The sequence below is a fragment of the Artemia franciscana genome, chromosome 6, assembly GCF_032884065.1.
Source record: "Artemia franciscana chromosome 6, ASM3288406v1, whole genome shotgun sequence".
Lineage (NCBI taxonomy): Eukaryota > Metazoa > Arthropoda > Branchiopoda > Anostraca > Artemiidae > Artemia > Artemia franciscana.
Window position 1 is genome coordinate 20,836,088 of NC_088868.1, and position 14,156 is coordinate 20,850,243.

Below are 14,156 nucleotides of genomic sequence, written 5' to 3' on the forward strand. Positions count from 1 at the left end.
CTATGAAATTTACTTCATCGTGAAAGAGCTTAAGATTTAGATGTGATTAGCAGCACCCCCTTCACGCACAAATCATTTTTCAACTCATTCATCTCTTTCTTTGTATCAAAGTATAACAATTGTTGGTTTAATCCTATTCGTCTTCTGATTTTTTTCGTCGTTTGATTTAATCCTTTTTTTGTAAGCACAAGCGTCATTTAGTTTTATGACTACGAGATATTGTGCTAATTTAGGTGGGCGAAGTTTTACACATTGCTTTCTGATCACGCGAAACATCGTTCAGATACCTAAGTCCATAAAACTGGTTTTAAGTTTATAGAAGAGCCAAGGGATAAATTTCAAAAGAATTTTTCTTCTCGGCTTTAATGTCCAAAATTATGGAGAAAAATGTCATAAATTCTTTTGTCTATTTGCATGAGAGAATGTTCTTCAGTTTTTTTTGTTTTTTTTTTAGGATGGATATCTCCCGTTTGGTTTATTAAATGATTTTTTCTTCAAGAGCAAAAAGTTATCATCACTTTAGTATATGATGCTTATTATAGAAAATTCCTTTTGAACGCGCACAGTTCTGAATTTAATAGTACTATGACACTAAGCATCTCAAAATACAAAAAGTGAACATGATCAGATAAGCTTTTGATTGACTCGTATAGATAAAAAAAATTTCAGGGCTATATAGAAAACTAAAACAAAATTTGAAAAATTGAATATTTTGGTTGTATGCCAGCTGTCTCATGCAATTTATTCTACCGATCCATGGCTATGATCAAAGGAAGATACAAAAAAACCTAATAACTTTCCTCAACCAGATCAGTCTTAATGCTGAACAAATAAAAATTAAATTTTATGGGTAAAGTGACAATATAAATTGTACAGAATTGTATCAAAGTGTGTTTTTTTTAGTTGCTTACTCTGTACATTCATTTGCCTTTAATATTTTTCGACGATTTGAAACCTAATCAAAATAATAACTTTTTTCGCATTTTATTATTACAATTATTAGAATCGACCGTGCCTCTATTCAATAAAGTATTTTGTTGTTGAACTTTGTTTTAATAAACAAGTAAAAATGAAATGGATTCTCAAATAATTTTTTTTTTTCAAAAAAGGATTTCATTTTTAACACAATGTTTTGGTACTTAAAAAACATGTAGATATAGCAATTTACTTTAAAATGAGCCCTTAAACAGCTCTCAGTGATTTTCCAGTGCCCCGCTGTCATTGCAGAAGGAAAAAAAAGGAACACGTCAGTATTTGATTTTCCTTTTTGTTAAAATTAGGGGACTGTAAGTCTCCTAATCGAGATAATCCCTTGAATCAGCTACAAATGGCAGTTTTTTCTCACTAGCCAGTTTTTTCTTTTAACGTGTTTTTTGATTTTCGGTTATTATGGGTCGTGGTTCGTTCTTTACTAGGTTGCAGCTTCCGCTGCACTCATGGATATCTCCGAGTTTGGACTCAAAATGTACCTGTGTTTTGTCCATTTTGAAGTTGATTCTGTATTAAATTTGTCTTGTCTTAGCACTCAGATGCTGGACTGAGTCTTCAATCCAGTCAAGTTTTTTTTGATAAAAATTAAATTTTAAAAATTAAAAAAAATTGAACAGAAATTAATCCGTATATGAAATGGGCTCTTTACGCTAAAGTTTGACTCTTTTTCTTAACTCTATTTTTGAAACAGTAAGAAACTTTAGCGTTTCGAGTGGGGTGTTGAGGAGGAAAAGCCCCTTTCATATTACGGATTAATTTCTGTTCGTTTTAAGTTTTAAGGTTGCTCCTTACTTTCATTTAAAAAAACTTGTTTTTTTTATTTAATTTCTGGACGTTTTTGAAATAATGCATATTTTGATCTTGGCTCTCCGCACCTAAATTTTTCAAACGAAATTTGCATATTAATTAATTGCAATTAATCGGAAGATTTTGAGAAAAAGGAGCGAGGGAGGAAGCTAGTTGCCCTCCAATTTTTTGATTACTTAAAAAAGCAACTAGAACTTTTAATTTTTTACAACCGTTTTCATTGGTAAATATTATAAGTAACTTACGAATTAACTTACGTAATGAACTTCTATATTCGTATGTTTTTATTGCGTATATGAGGGGGTTCATCCCTCGTCGATACCTCGCTCTTTACATTAAAGCTTAAATTCTGTCCCAATTCCTTAAGAATGACCTCTGAATCACAAAGGCCGTAGAATAAATAGTTGAAATTACTAAAAATACTTTAGCGTAAAGAGTGAGGTATAACGAGAAGGTAAACCCCTCATATGCGTAATAATTTTTGTTCGTTTTAAGTTTTAATGATGCTCATTACTTTCTGTAGAAAAAATTTTCATATTTATTTTTTCATTGGTTTTTAAATAATGCTAGAAAATCCTGCGCCCTTTCATTGAAATTCTCTTCCCCCATGAGAAGTTTCTCCATGGAAATATCCCCCCACGTAACCACCCCTCAAATCTCCCCATAAACCAAAAAAAATCCCCCTGAAAACGTCTGTACACTTCCCAGCAACCATTACTATATGTAAATACAGGTCAAAGTTTGTAACTTGTAGCCCTTCCCACGGGGACTGCGGGGGAGTAAGTCGTCCCTAAAGACATAGTTATAAGGTTTTTCGACTATGCTGAATAAAATGGCTATCTCAGAATTTTGATCCGGTGACTTTTGGAAAAAATGAGCGTGGGAGGGGGTCTAGGTGCCCTCCAATTTTTTTGGTCACTTAAAAAGGTCACTAGAACTTCTAATTTCCGTTAGAATGAGCCCTCTCGCGACATTCTAGGACCACTCAGTCGATACGATCACCCCTGGAAAAAACAGCAAAAAACAAATAAACACGCATCCATGATCTGTCTTCTGGCAAAAAATGCGAAATTCCACATTTTTGTAGACAGGAGCTTGAAATTTTTACAACAAGGTTCTCTGATACGCTGAATCTGATGGTGTGATTTTCGGGGGTGTTTCCCTCTATTTTCTAAAATGAGGCAAATTTTCTCAGGCTCGTAACTTTTGACAGGTTAGACTAATCTTGATGAAACTTATATATTTAAAATCAGCATTATAATGCGATCTTTTTGATGTAACTATTGGTATCAAAATTTCATTTTTTAGAGTCTCGGTTACTATTAAGCCGGGTCGCTCCTTACTACAGTTCGTTTCCACGAACTGTTTGACTCAAAATTGAACAATATTGATATCGGTGTAGAGATCCGATCTGATAACTACAGGGAATTATTTTCCGTATGGAAAAGATCGATTTAAAAACTTTTTTTGCAAGGGTCAGTAGCTGTCAGATCCCGTCTTGAAATTGTGTTCGACATTTTTGAGCTTAAAATTTTAGATTGAATCCCAACGTGTGTTGATCATATGATCTCTGTTTTACCCTCTCTTGTCTCTGAGTCCAGAAATGTGTTACTATGTGCGATGTGACTGCAGATATGACTATATGTTATTCGGTAAATACCCCTGGTTACACGCTGATGGTTTTATGCTTCCCTCCATTTACTATCCATGTACTATCCAGGACAGGATAGTACACCAGTTTTAAGTGAATTTTGAAAAAGTAAGCAAAAACTACAGGAAAACCAATGAGACCCCACCTGCCCCTTAACTGCATCTGTGAGTACATCCCTGGTAGTAATACAAATAGCTATACAACTGGTAGTAATAAATTAGAAAATAGTTACAAAGAAATTCGGCCATCGATCAATAAGAACAAAGGATAAAATTGGTTATCTTTTTTCCTTCTAGCTACACCTCAGTCCGAGATAAAACATCAAAAAGTTCAGTCGACTCAGAGTGAGACGAATAAAGTAGCATCTTCAACATCTGCTGAAGATCAAATTTTAGCTGAAAGGCAGGAAACCCTTCTTATGGACCATAAAGGAGATATATTCAGCGAAACAAGCGTATTGGAACGATTTACTTTAGACGTTGACAAGTTCGACAGGTTTGTTGATGGATTGACGAAAAGAAGCATCAATGGACCAACTCCTCTTGAACTCAAATGGAAGGAGCTTCTAGATTCTCAGGTGCTATTATTATTTTTTTTTTTTTGAATTGTGAGAACTGGTTGCTACAAATGTGCTTGTTATTGATCTTTCTATGGTATACCGGATAGGTATTTGAAGGGGTTAGTGATATAATAGGTTTATTATAGGCCAAACAAGCCGTACAATACAATATTCAGTAATAATAAAGGATAAAGATCCCGTCAACCCATTCCTGTTGCATAGGTCATCCGACCGGCGTTTCAGTTGCTGGGTCTTTTTTACAGGGGGGGAACAAGCCTCTTGCTCATTTCATAATACAAATCACAAAATGAATAACCTAAGCATTGATATTCTCCACTACCCCCTAAAAAACTGAATTACTTTGCCTTTTTTCAAAACTTCAACCCGGACTTCCGTCTTTTGTACTTTAGTCTGGAAGATCCCGGAAACTCAAGGAAATCAGCCTTATGAAAATTACTTCTAAAATGAAAAATCTGCTGACATTCTACTCAACTCGGCAAGAACGTGTCTCACTTATTCAATATCTAAGTTACATCTGGGACAAGAGCAATTCCTATCCGAGACTAGGATTTTCTTGCACAACCCTTTTACTATTTCTTAGTCTCAGACAATTGACTTGGACTTAGAATCAAGTGCCTAAAGTCTCAATTGTGGTAAATCTAGTTTATAATAATAATCTCATTACTTTTAATAAGATTTAATAAAATAAATACTTAATTTTTTTTTAACTCGGGAATGAAAATCCGACATTTCAGATCTTCCTGCTGCTTGAATCCAAATCTGAATTTCTTCGTCTTTAATTCTTCTCATAAATCCATCATTAAGTGGCTGATCTTTTCCGTTGGTTCTGGCCTTTCACTCCAAATATATGATAGTCTTACTCTGTCTAATACAGCTTTTATATGTTACAGCCATGATCTTTTCCAGTTGAAATAAGCTGCATTTGTTGGCCTATCTTTTGGCAGACTAACAACTTTTAGGCAGTACCACTGTGCTTCACATGTGCCTCACTGTGCTTACATTTGTTTCAGTCTAGTTAATCTAAGCAAAAATAATGCAAAGTCGTCTTTCATAGCCCCATTATTCATTGTTTCGTACGGACCCAATTCAATCTTTTAAAATGTTGCGCTATGCCTCTGGGTCAAGCCCCCAGAGCTCAGTTCCGTAACATATTTTAGGTAGAATTTTGAATATTTATGCGTCTTTAAGTCTTGTATGCTTAAAAAATTTAATATATAAAGATAGTAAATGGAGGTTAGCAGTTGGTTTGGTGTGAAGGAAGGTTATGGTTCATTGCTATTTGTATGGATTTTGTTGATAAGTTTTATCCTAACTACTACTACTAATAACTCACCGCAGCACCAAGCCGCCTGAAGCCGACACGTCTGCACATGCTCCTCCTCCAATCCAATCTATTCAAAACCTCCTTCTTTACACCCTCCTACCCCTGACGAGGCCGCTTTCCGTTTAGCCCAATAGAACTCCAATAGAACATTTATTAATACTACTACTACTACTCCTACCACAAACAGCTCACCGCAGCACCAAGCCGCCTGAGGCCAACACAGCTACGCATGCTCCTCCTCCATCCCAATCCGTTCAAAGCCTCCCTCTTTACACCCTTCCAGGAAGCTTCCATTTCCTTTAAATCTGTTTTATGATATCATCCCACCCCAGACGAGGACGACCTGCTTTCCGTTTAGCCTTAGACGGTTGGCCGAAAAGGAGAATCTTCAGCAATCTGTCATCCTTCATCCGTAGAACGTGCCCTAGTCATCTCAACCTTTCTTTCATTATAGCCCTAGACAGCGGGAATTAACTACCTTTTTCGTACAGCCTACTGTTTAAAATACGGTCGGTGAGAGGGCTACCCAGAACAATCCGTAGGCAATTTCTCTGGGAAACATATAGTAAATTTTCATCCGCTTTTGGAGCACCCATGCTTCAGAGCCATATTTGACCGCTGTCATCACTTTAGCTTCCAATATTCTAATCTTGGTTTGCAGACTTATCTTCCTATTCTTTCAAAAAAAAATTTTACTGTGAAAAAACACCCTGAGCCTTGGCTATTCTACTTTTAACATCTTCGCTGCTTCCACCGTCTTTACTAATAATACCTCCAAGGTAAGTGAAGCTGCCCACCTGATCAATCTTTTCGTTACCAACGTCACCTTTTCGTCTTCAATTATTCCTAGCTTTAGCGACTTAGTGTTCTTAACGTTGATTTTCAAACCTATTCTAGCACTCTGAACTCGCAAATCCTCTAAAAGCTAATTCATTTTGCTCACTCTTTCATCTAATATGCTTAAATCATCAGCATAATCTAAGTCCAGGAGAGTTTTTCATCCCTATTTGATTCCGTGGTCTCCCATTCCCTTTCTTGTGCTCCTTAGGATTAACCTCATTTCCCACCTTAACCGTAGTAGTATTATTCTCGTACATTTTGTCCTAAGGAGCACTGGAAACATTGTTAGAAAACATGTTAAATGACAAGGCAGAATTGTTGGACTTAAATTATGTAAATGACAGAATGTCACGATACGGTAGCTTTTTTTCTGGAATACATTACTAGAGCAATTTTGCATTAGTAACTATCGATCTCTGATAACCAGTCAATCGATGTGAACAGGTCAGGGGATTGTTTCTTGGGAAGAAACAGTAAAAAAAAGAAAGTATTTTAGTGCCAAATCTTGTCGTTTTTTCCACTGTCGCTGCGGGATTTTCCCAGGAGGATGGTTTATAAAAAGGGCCTTTCTCAGATTCCTTACTGTACTGTGGGGGTGTTCGGCTGCTCCCCCTGAAAATTTTCGATATATGTAAAATTGAGCAACCAAAGGAAAAGTAGGAGAAATAAAAAGAATGAAATAAAGAAAGGATTTTTGAACATTCTACCTTTATTTCAGAATACAGGGAGAATATATTTTGTAGAATACTGTATAGTATTTATTTGTATATTTTTTACTTTCTTTTAATTTTTTTCGTGTATTTTTTTTCGGGGGGGGGGGAGGAGTTATCATAGCAGGGCAAGATAATTTGCTTGTTTTTTTTCTTTAAATAAGAAACTCTGTCCATTTTAAATTTGCTTGCTTCTGACTTGGATTTTTACTCCATGTTATTTAAATGTCACTTAAATAAAAGAAAATAAAAAGTAAACGCCCCTAAAAGTTACTTTAGACGGGAAAACCTTCTGATGCACATCTAGTGAACGCATTCTTGATCGCAAGGGGTGAACTGGGAGTAATTACTCCCATGTTCCACACATGCTCCACGGAGAGTAATTACTCGTACTTTGAGGTTTTAGCCTTTATCTCTGTGCACTTCATTCATAGGGCACCCCTTCCACAGTTGCCACTAATTCTATATTTCCAAATTATTTTTGTTTAACTTTTATATTACCCTGTTATGATTTATGACCCCCCCCTAAAAACAAACACAAAAAATTAAAATAACTAAAATATAAAAATAAATGCTTTAGGATGTTTTAAGTGGTATATTCCACCTGTATTTTGGGATCTTGGTAGAATATTCACAAATCCCTTTTTTTCTTTATTCTTTTTATTTTTCTTGCTTTCCATGTGGCTGCTCAATTTTACCTTAGGGGTAATTTTTCATAAGGAGTTTTATGTGAGGAGAATCAGACTAAAACCACTTTGGAGGGGTAAGTAGAACAAGGTCATACTCCCTAAGGGTTAACACATTTATTTATCTATTATGTACTGGTTAAAGATTCGTCAAATCACGTTGGTAATTTTTACTACTTATAGACAATTTACTACTTATTTACTTAATTCCCCTGCCATCTGGGTGCCAGAGTCGAGAGAGCAGACAGCCGGTCTTGAGCAGCCACGGCGGCATCTCCAGGTCTTATTAAAGTCTTTCTTAGGAGCGGTTGTAGACTATCGCACCATCTTGTTCTTGGACGATCACGTGGTTGTTTCCACCCAGTGGCCATGGGGCTGAAATCGTAGGCGATGCGACAGGGTGTTTCTCCTGGCGTTAAGAAGAGAACAGAGAATTCCTTCAAATCCAGTATAATTTGATATGATTCCGCATTGAGTTCTTCATTATCTTGGGACATTTGGATAAGTAGATTCAAATTTTGATAGGTGGGGAAACATTTTTTCTCCTCAACCCTTCATTCGTTAGGAAAACAAAGAAATTAACCAAATTGTCTCTACCTTCAGGCAAAAATAAGAATTGGCTCTTGACCTCATCCGTCCCCCTGCCCAAATATTTTCTCCTTTTATGCTTCTTTATGTGTAATTTAATTTCTTTTAGAACCAAGAGTCAGTCAAGTCTAAAATATCCGTTGCTCGATGTTATCCCATGAAAAATAGACAACCGGACATACTACCGTTTGATCACAACAGAATATTGCTGCCATCTACAAAAGATGACTACATAAATGCTAGTAAGTTAGAATCGCTCTTAAAAGGCGGTCCAAGTTTCATTGCCACTCAGTGTCCATTGAATTCTACTATTTCTGATTTCTGGGTCATGATATGGGAACAACAAGTGGAAGTCCTTGTCTGCCTGTTAACAGACATTGAGGTATGTTTCTTCATCTTCTTCCCAAAATTGTTATTTGGTTGTGACTTTTTTCTCTTTGAAAATACTGGTTTAAAAATGATGATGAAGCTAGAATTCTTATAACTGGCAACGCAAAAAAATACTGAATACTTCGTTAGTAGCCACAAAGGTACGTAAAACAAAACTAAATTAAACAAATATCATAGTACACAGAACGAGAACAGATATTATTTTGAAAGTGTCTAAGCATAAAAATGCTAATCTATATCTTATTAGCAAACTCCGTAAATATAAAAAGTTATTTAGGTTAATTTTTACGAGTCTTGACATGTAATACTTTTTTAGCTCTAATGCTACAGTAGCTTTACCTGTTATTTTGCATTTCACAGTATTTTAAAATAAACTTTCGGATATAAATTTTTATATTTTAACATTACTCGAATTAACTCTATTGCTTTTCGGTTTTACCTTAATTTTCGCATTTTGCGAAATTTTAATATTAATTTGTATATAGATATAGATGCATGAATTATTTACTATAACCCTTTTCTTAACAACGTAGTATTCCGCTTTCTTGTAGTTTACACTTTCTTGTAAGTATAGTCCACTAGTCAATGAGCTGACCTAGACAGCTTCTTGTGCTGACATTTAGACATTCTTTTTTATTTTTTTTTTCATATATATAGACTTCTAGCCTACAACAATTTACATGGTTCTAAAACTACTATTTATCTATGTTTATTTGTTGGGTACAGGTCCTTCTAGAGGAGTTTGATATCTTGTCGTAACAACCTATTTTTAACGGATACAAATATAGACACAGAATAGAACTATGTGAGTAGGAAAGTTCATATAAAGAAGTTTTTGATGATTTAACGTGATTCTAATGGAGTTATAAACTACTTGCGCCACTGACAGTGTTGTGTTAAATTCTAAGCAAGCTTAGAATTCTAAGCAAGCAATCAAGCAGCAAAATTCTAAGCAAGTTTAAATTAAGCTTAATTTTAAGTTTTTAATTATAAGTTTTTAATTAAATTAAGCTTAATTTAATTACTTCTGAATTTAAGTCCAGAAGTAAAATTTAGCCTTTTGCAAAGGTTTTAGTATGTATTGCTATATGGTCCCGGGCAGTGTTGCGATATTGACTTTTTGAATTGTACTAGACATAGGTCTAAAAATGTACTTCCCGGGAAAAAATGTACCAGACGCAAAAAAAATTTTTTCGCGTGTTGCGCTTCGCGCAACACGCGATCTTCTTTTGCGCTACTGTACGAATCTATACAATGTCGTTCTTTTCGCTTATTTTTCTCTCTCTTCCCGATGGCTCCCATTTTCTTTTCTAACCTTATTTTTCCGCACCTTCGTGTTTTCTGGAATAGAGCTTGGCTCTAGAGCGTGCTCAGTAGCCAAAGAGCCAAAATGTGCCTATTGAGGTAAATTAGTTCTGCCAAATGAAGGTAACTCAGAGCTAGAAAGTCACGCAAAATCTGCCACAAAGTAAAAGCGGTTGAGTCGCGAAGAAATTCCACTGGATCCACGAACCACGGACCCAGAGATGTCTCTTCCGAAAATCCCTTATTCGTCTTATTTAACCAATTTGAACAACGCTTACGGAAAGCGGCAGTAGCCTAACCTAAGTGATATCCAAAAGGATAGCAATTTTAAGCAGAGTGAAGCGGAAGAAACCGCAGATAACCAAAACAAAAACTCCAAATATGCTTTGTCCATGGAGGACATATGTTATGTCTATGGGCCTGGCTCTAATCGAGAAAGGGGTTGTTGAGTTGTGGAGCTCAGAATGAGCTCAAATTAAAATTACGGCCCATTTTACGGCGTTATTTATCTTTCTTTATGTTAGATCATCGGATACAAAAGTAGGAATGAACAGAAAAACAAGATATTCACTTCTTTTAAAAACCAAAACTTCTTAGGAATTATCACGAGATCATCACGTCTTCAATATCTCTTAGCAGAGACTCGATTTCCTCCTGTTGATCATCTTCTACTTCAACACTTGCCTGTTCTTCAGACCCTTTCTTTTTTTCCTGAGGGTTCCAGGAGACACAAGTACCATGGTCGCAAATATGCTCCCTTGTCCGAAACAAGGAGTAAATAGTGTCAACTGCAAGGCGGTTTCGAGACTTCGTTTTAACCACCGACACTGCACTGAAAATACGTTCGACACAGGCCGATGAGTGTGGAAGGGACATGACAGAAAACATGAATGTACAAAGCTCTGCATACTTTGAAGAGCCAAGACCATTTTTAAGCTCGTTCAGTTTCCCCCAGAACACCTCTGGACTTTTCAAGTATTGGTGTGGCAAATGCTTTGATTCAGCAGGGATTGATCGCCACTTAGAGCTCAATTCTTCTAGAGATTGTCGGTTGACTAAGTTAGGAAACATGACTAGTACTGGAACTAAATCCTCTCGGCCAGAGGCAGCCACAACCGGGTCGATCACTTTCATTTTCTGCAGAACCTTAAAGGTTGAGTTGCAGTAAAAGCGGACATAAAACTCCTTTGCCAACTTCACATAAAACTTCAGACACACTAGTTTGAACGCATGCACTTTTGGGGCAGGAATATTTTTCTCGATAACCTCAGCTTCCACGTTTGCTCCCACATAGATTCGTTCGAGAGGCAAGAAATACTCTCGGTTGGACGGATCATAGGCCCCTAACGGCTTGTTTTCAACTACTTCCGGACGTAGGAAGTTTCTTAGGATAGTCCCAAATACCGTAGAGACCTCCTTGCAAAGGCAGTGCAGCCTAACCCCCTCAGCTTGAAACAATATGTTCAGCTTGTTGACTTGCGGCAAAATGAAGCCCAGGAACTGCAAGTACAGTTTCGTGTACACATTTTCCATCATTTTCAGGACCTTTTCAGCAGAGGCCGACTTGATGGCCTTGAATTCCTCATAAAAGTACAGTTTCAGAGCTCTCCACTGTTCTAAAATTCGCATAACTACGGACTCGAGAGACAGCCAACGGACGTCACAGACTTTCAGCAGTCTATGGTTTTTCGTATCTGTTATCCCCTGAAACTCTGCATATGCTGCAATACGCTTTGGTGAATGCTGTATATAGTTATATACATCACGGACAAACTCATCAAATTCTAGTGGGATCTCTTTGGAGGCGTTAGACGCGCATAGTGCAAGGCTATGGCACACACAGCCTACAACAATAACATACGGATTGTCAATTTTCACAAGAGCCTTCAGCCCCGTTACCTCCCCCATGTTCACAGAGGCATTATCCCATCCGAAACCTATGCAGTTCTCTTTTGGGATATTTCTGACGCTGAGTAGCTTATCTACTTCTCCCTTCATTATCTGAGCTGTTGCTGATGGCACCTCGACAAGTCCTAATAAGCGATCGCAAACACGTTTTAACTGAGGACACCAGAAGCGAGCAACAACAGCCATAGATTTAACAACAGATTTGTCTGTCGATTCATCCAACAAGATTGAAAACTTGCATTTCTGCAATTTCTCTGAGAGAGCCTAGTCTGCATCAGGTGCCAACTTTTTCACAATGATATTTCGTGTTTTGTCACGGCCGCACGTAATCTTACCTGCGATCACGGAATCAGGGAACACATTTTTTAGGAACCCTGGCAGATGTTCCATAACCCTAAATGGCAGGTTGTGTTCAGCAATAAAGCCGCTGAGCTTCAGCTCTGCATTCTCAACACTCTTCTGCAACATCACACTTTTCTTAAATTCAACGTTACATGAGCACAAGTTTGCTAGATCAGTTGTATGCTGCTTTGCCTCAAAGTTCTTTACATGGAATTTATTTTTGGAATGTCGAAGAGCATGGGTTTTTCCTCCAATGTAACTTTTGTTGCAAACCAGGCACATAAATCTCGTACTGTCCTTCTCATCCTTCCGAATCCATTTCTGCAGGTCTTTGTCAGAAAGCCAGTCACTGTTAAATTTGTGCTTGTAATGTGTCTTTTTCTTTTTTGGCTTTGCCTTGACATTCATTCTCTCATCAACACATTCGTCATCCGAGTCAGACTCTTCAGATTCCGTACTGCTGCCGCTTTCTTCACCTAGTGATATCATATCCTGGTCACAGTTTTTGCTGTTCTTATCACTGCCCAAGTTTGTTCGGCTATCAGGGTTTATTCCAGTCTGTACTTCTGTCACCTCGTGCAATTCTTCAGTGGGTTTGTTCGGATTTTCTTGTCTCTTATCTGTCTCATCTGGAGGTCCTGGCTTTTTGAAAAACTGTTGAAGTTTTGATTGCTTCATTTTGTCCTTAAAAACGATATATAGCATATAATTCCATGTATCTACTAGCTACTCTCTACTACGTATGGTAAATCAAAAAAGAGGATTAAAACTAGCTTTTTTCATGGTAAGAATGACAAGCATACTAGGCTAGATAGTAATTTTACTTTGGGATTTTTTTGTTAGCTTTACCCTTGATCAGGTAAACAGATGCTGACAAAAAACCAGAGATTCCCTTCTACAATCACACAACACAGAAGTACGGATTTCCTAAAGAGATTTCCCTGAAAAACTGTGTTATGTGATAGCAGTAAATAATGCATGGGTGATCGAAATATGTACTGATATTCCAATAAACACGGTGACAAAGACAGTGAAAACTCTGATCACAAAGATGTGTGCGCCTGTCATCTCTTTAAGAAGAGTAACCATCTGGTAAGCTACTACAAAATTACCCATGGCCATGATAGATATAAAGGAACGCTTATCCTCCACAGAATTTCAGGCTGTGGGATACTTGTCACTGACTTTGTCAGGTACTACCCATGTCAGTAATTATCATGATTTTGGTAGAGTAGCCTACAGGTTAAAAAAAAATACAATAAAGGTTCCTGCTTTTTTTATTCCAAAACTAGCAATGGCACAGTAGAGGTATGCTTATTTAAACAGTTACCATACTTAAATATAAACAGTGCAGTTTGGGCTAAATGGTGGAATGAAGATCCAAAATACCTATTCAGGTAGACTATTTTCAGAGGCCCCTAATTGCCTACTTTGGCTAATTGATAGTTAACTTTAGTCACAGCAAGTGCATGAAAATGGCAAAGTTCAAAGTCAACAAACATTCAAATAAGTATGACTTTGTCAGGTACTACCCATGTCAGTAATTATCCTGATTTTGGTAGAGTAGCCTACAGGTTAAGTGACTTTGTCAGGTACTACCCATGTCAGTAATTATCCTGATTTTGGTAGAGTAGCCTACAGGTTAAAAAAAAATACAATAAAGGTTCCTGCTTTTTTTATTCCAAAACTAGCAATGGTACAGTAGAGGTATGCTTATTTAAACAGTTACCATACTTAAATATAAACAGTGCAGTTTTGGGCTAAGTGGTAGAATGAAGATCCAAAATACCTATTCAGGTAGACTATTTTCAGAGGCCCCTAATTGCCTACTTTCGCTAATTGATAGTTAACTTTAGTCACAGCAAGTGCATGAAAATGGCAAAGTTCAAAGTCAACAAACATTCAAATAAGTATGACTTTGTCAGGTACTACCCATGTCAGTAATTATCCTGATTTTGGTAGAGTAGCCTACAGGTTAAGTGACTTTGTCAGGTACTACCCATGTCAGTAATTATCCTGATTTTGGTAGAGTAGC

General features: G+C 36.9%; 1 protein-coding gene across 4 annotated transcripts in view; it reads left to right on the forward strand.

Moving 5' to 3' along the window:
• The window catches only part of LOC136028176 (tyrosine-protein phosphatase non-receptor type 23-like), a 143,682-nt gene that overhangs the window by 61,574 nt on the left and 67,952 nt on the right, over positions 1-14,156 (forward strand). For all 4 annotated transcript variants that reach the window (XM_065705872.1, XM_065705871.1, XM_065705874.1 and 1 more), the window contains exons 10-11: positions 3,745-4,025; positions 8,286-8,558. In XM_065705872.1, coding sequence (XP_065561944.1) covers positions 3,745-4,025; positions 8,286-8,558 — 554 coding nt within the window. The remainder of the gene's footprint in view (positions 1-3,744; positions 4,026-8,285; positions 8,559-14,156) is intronic.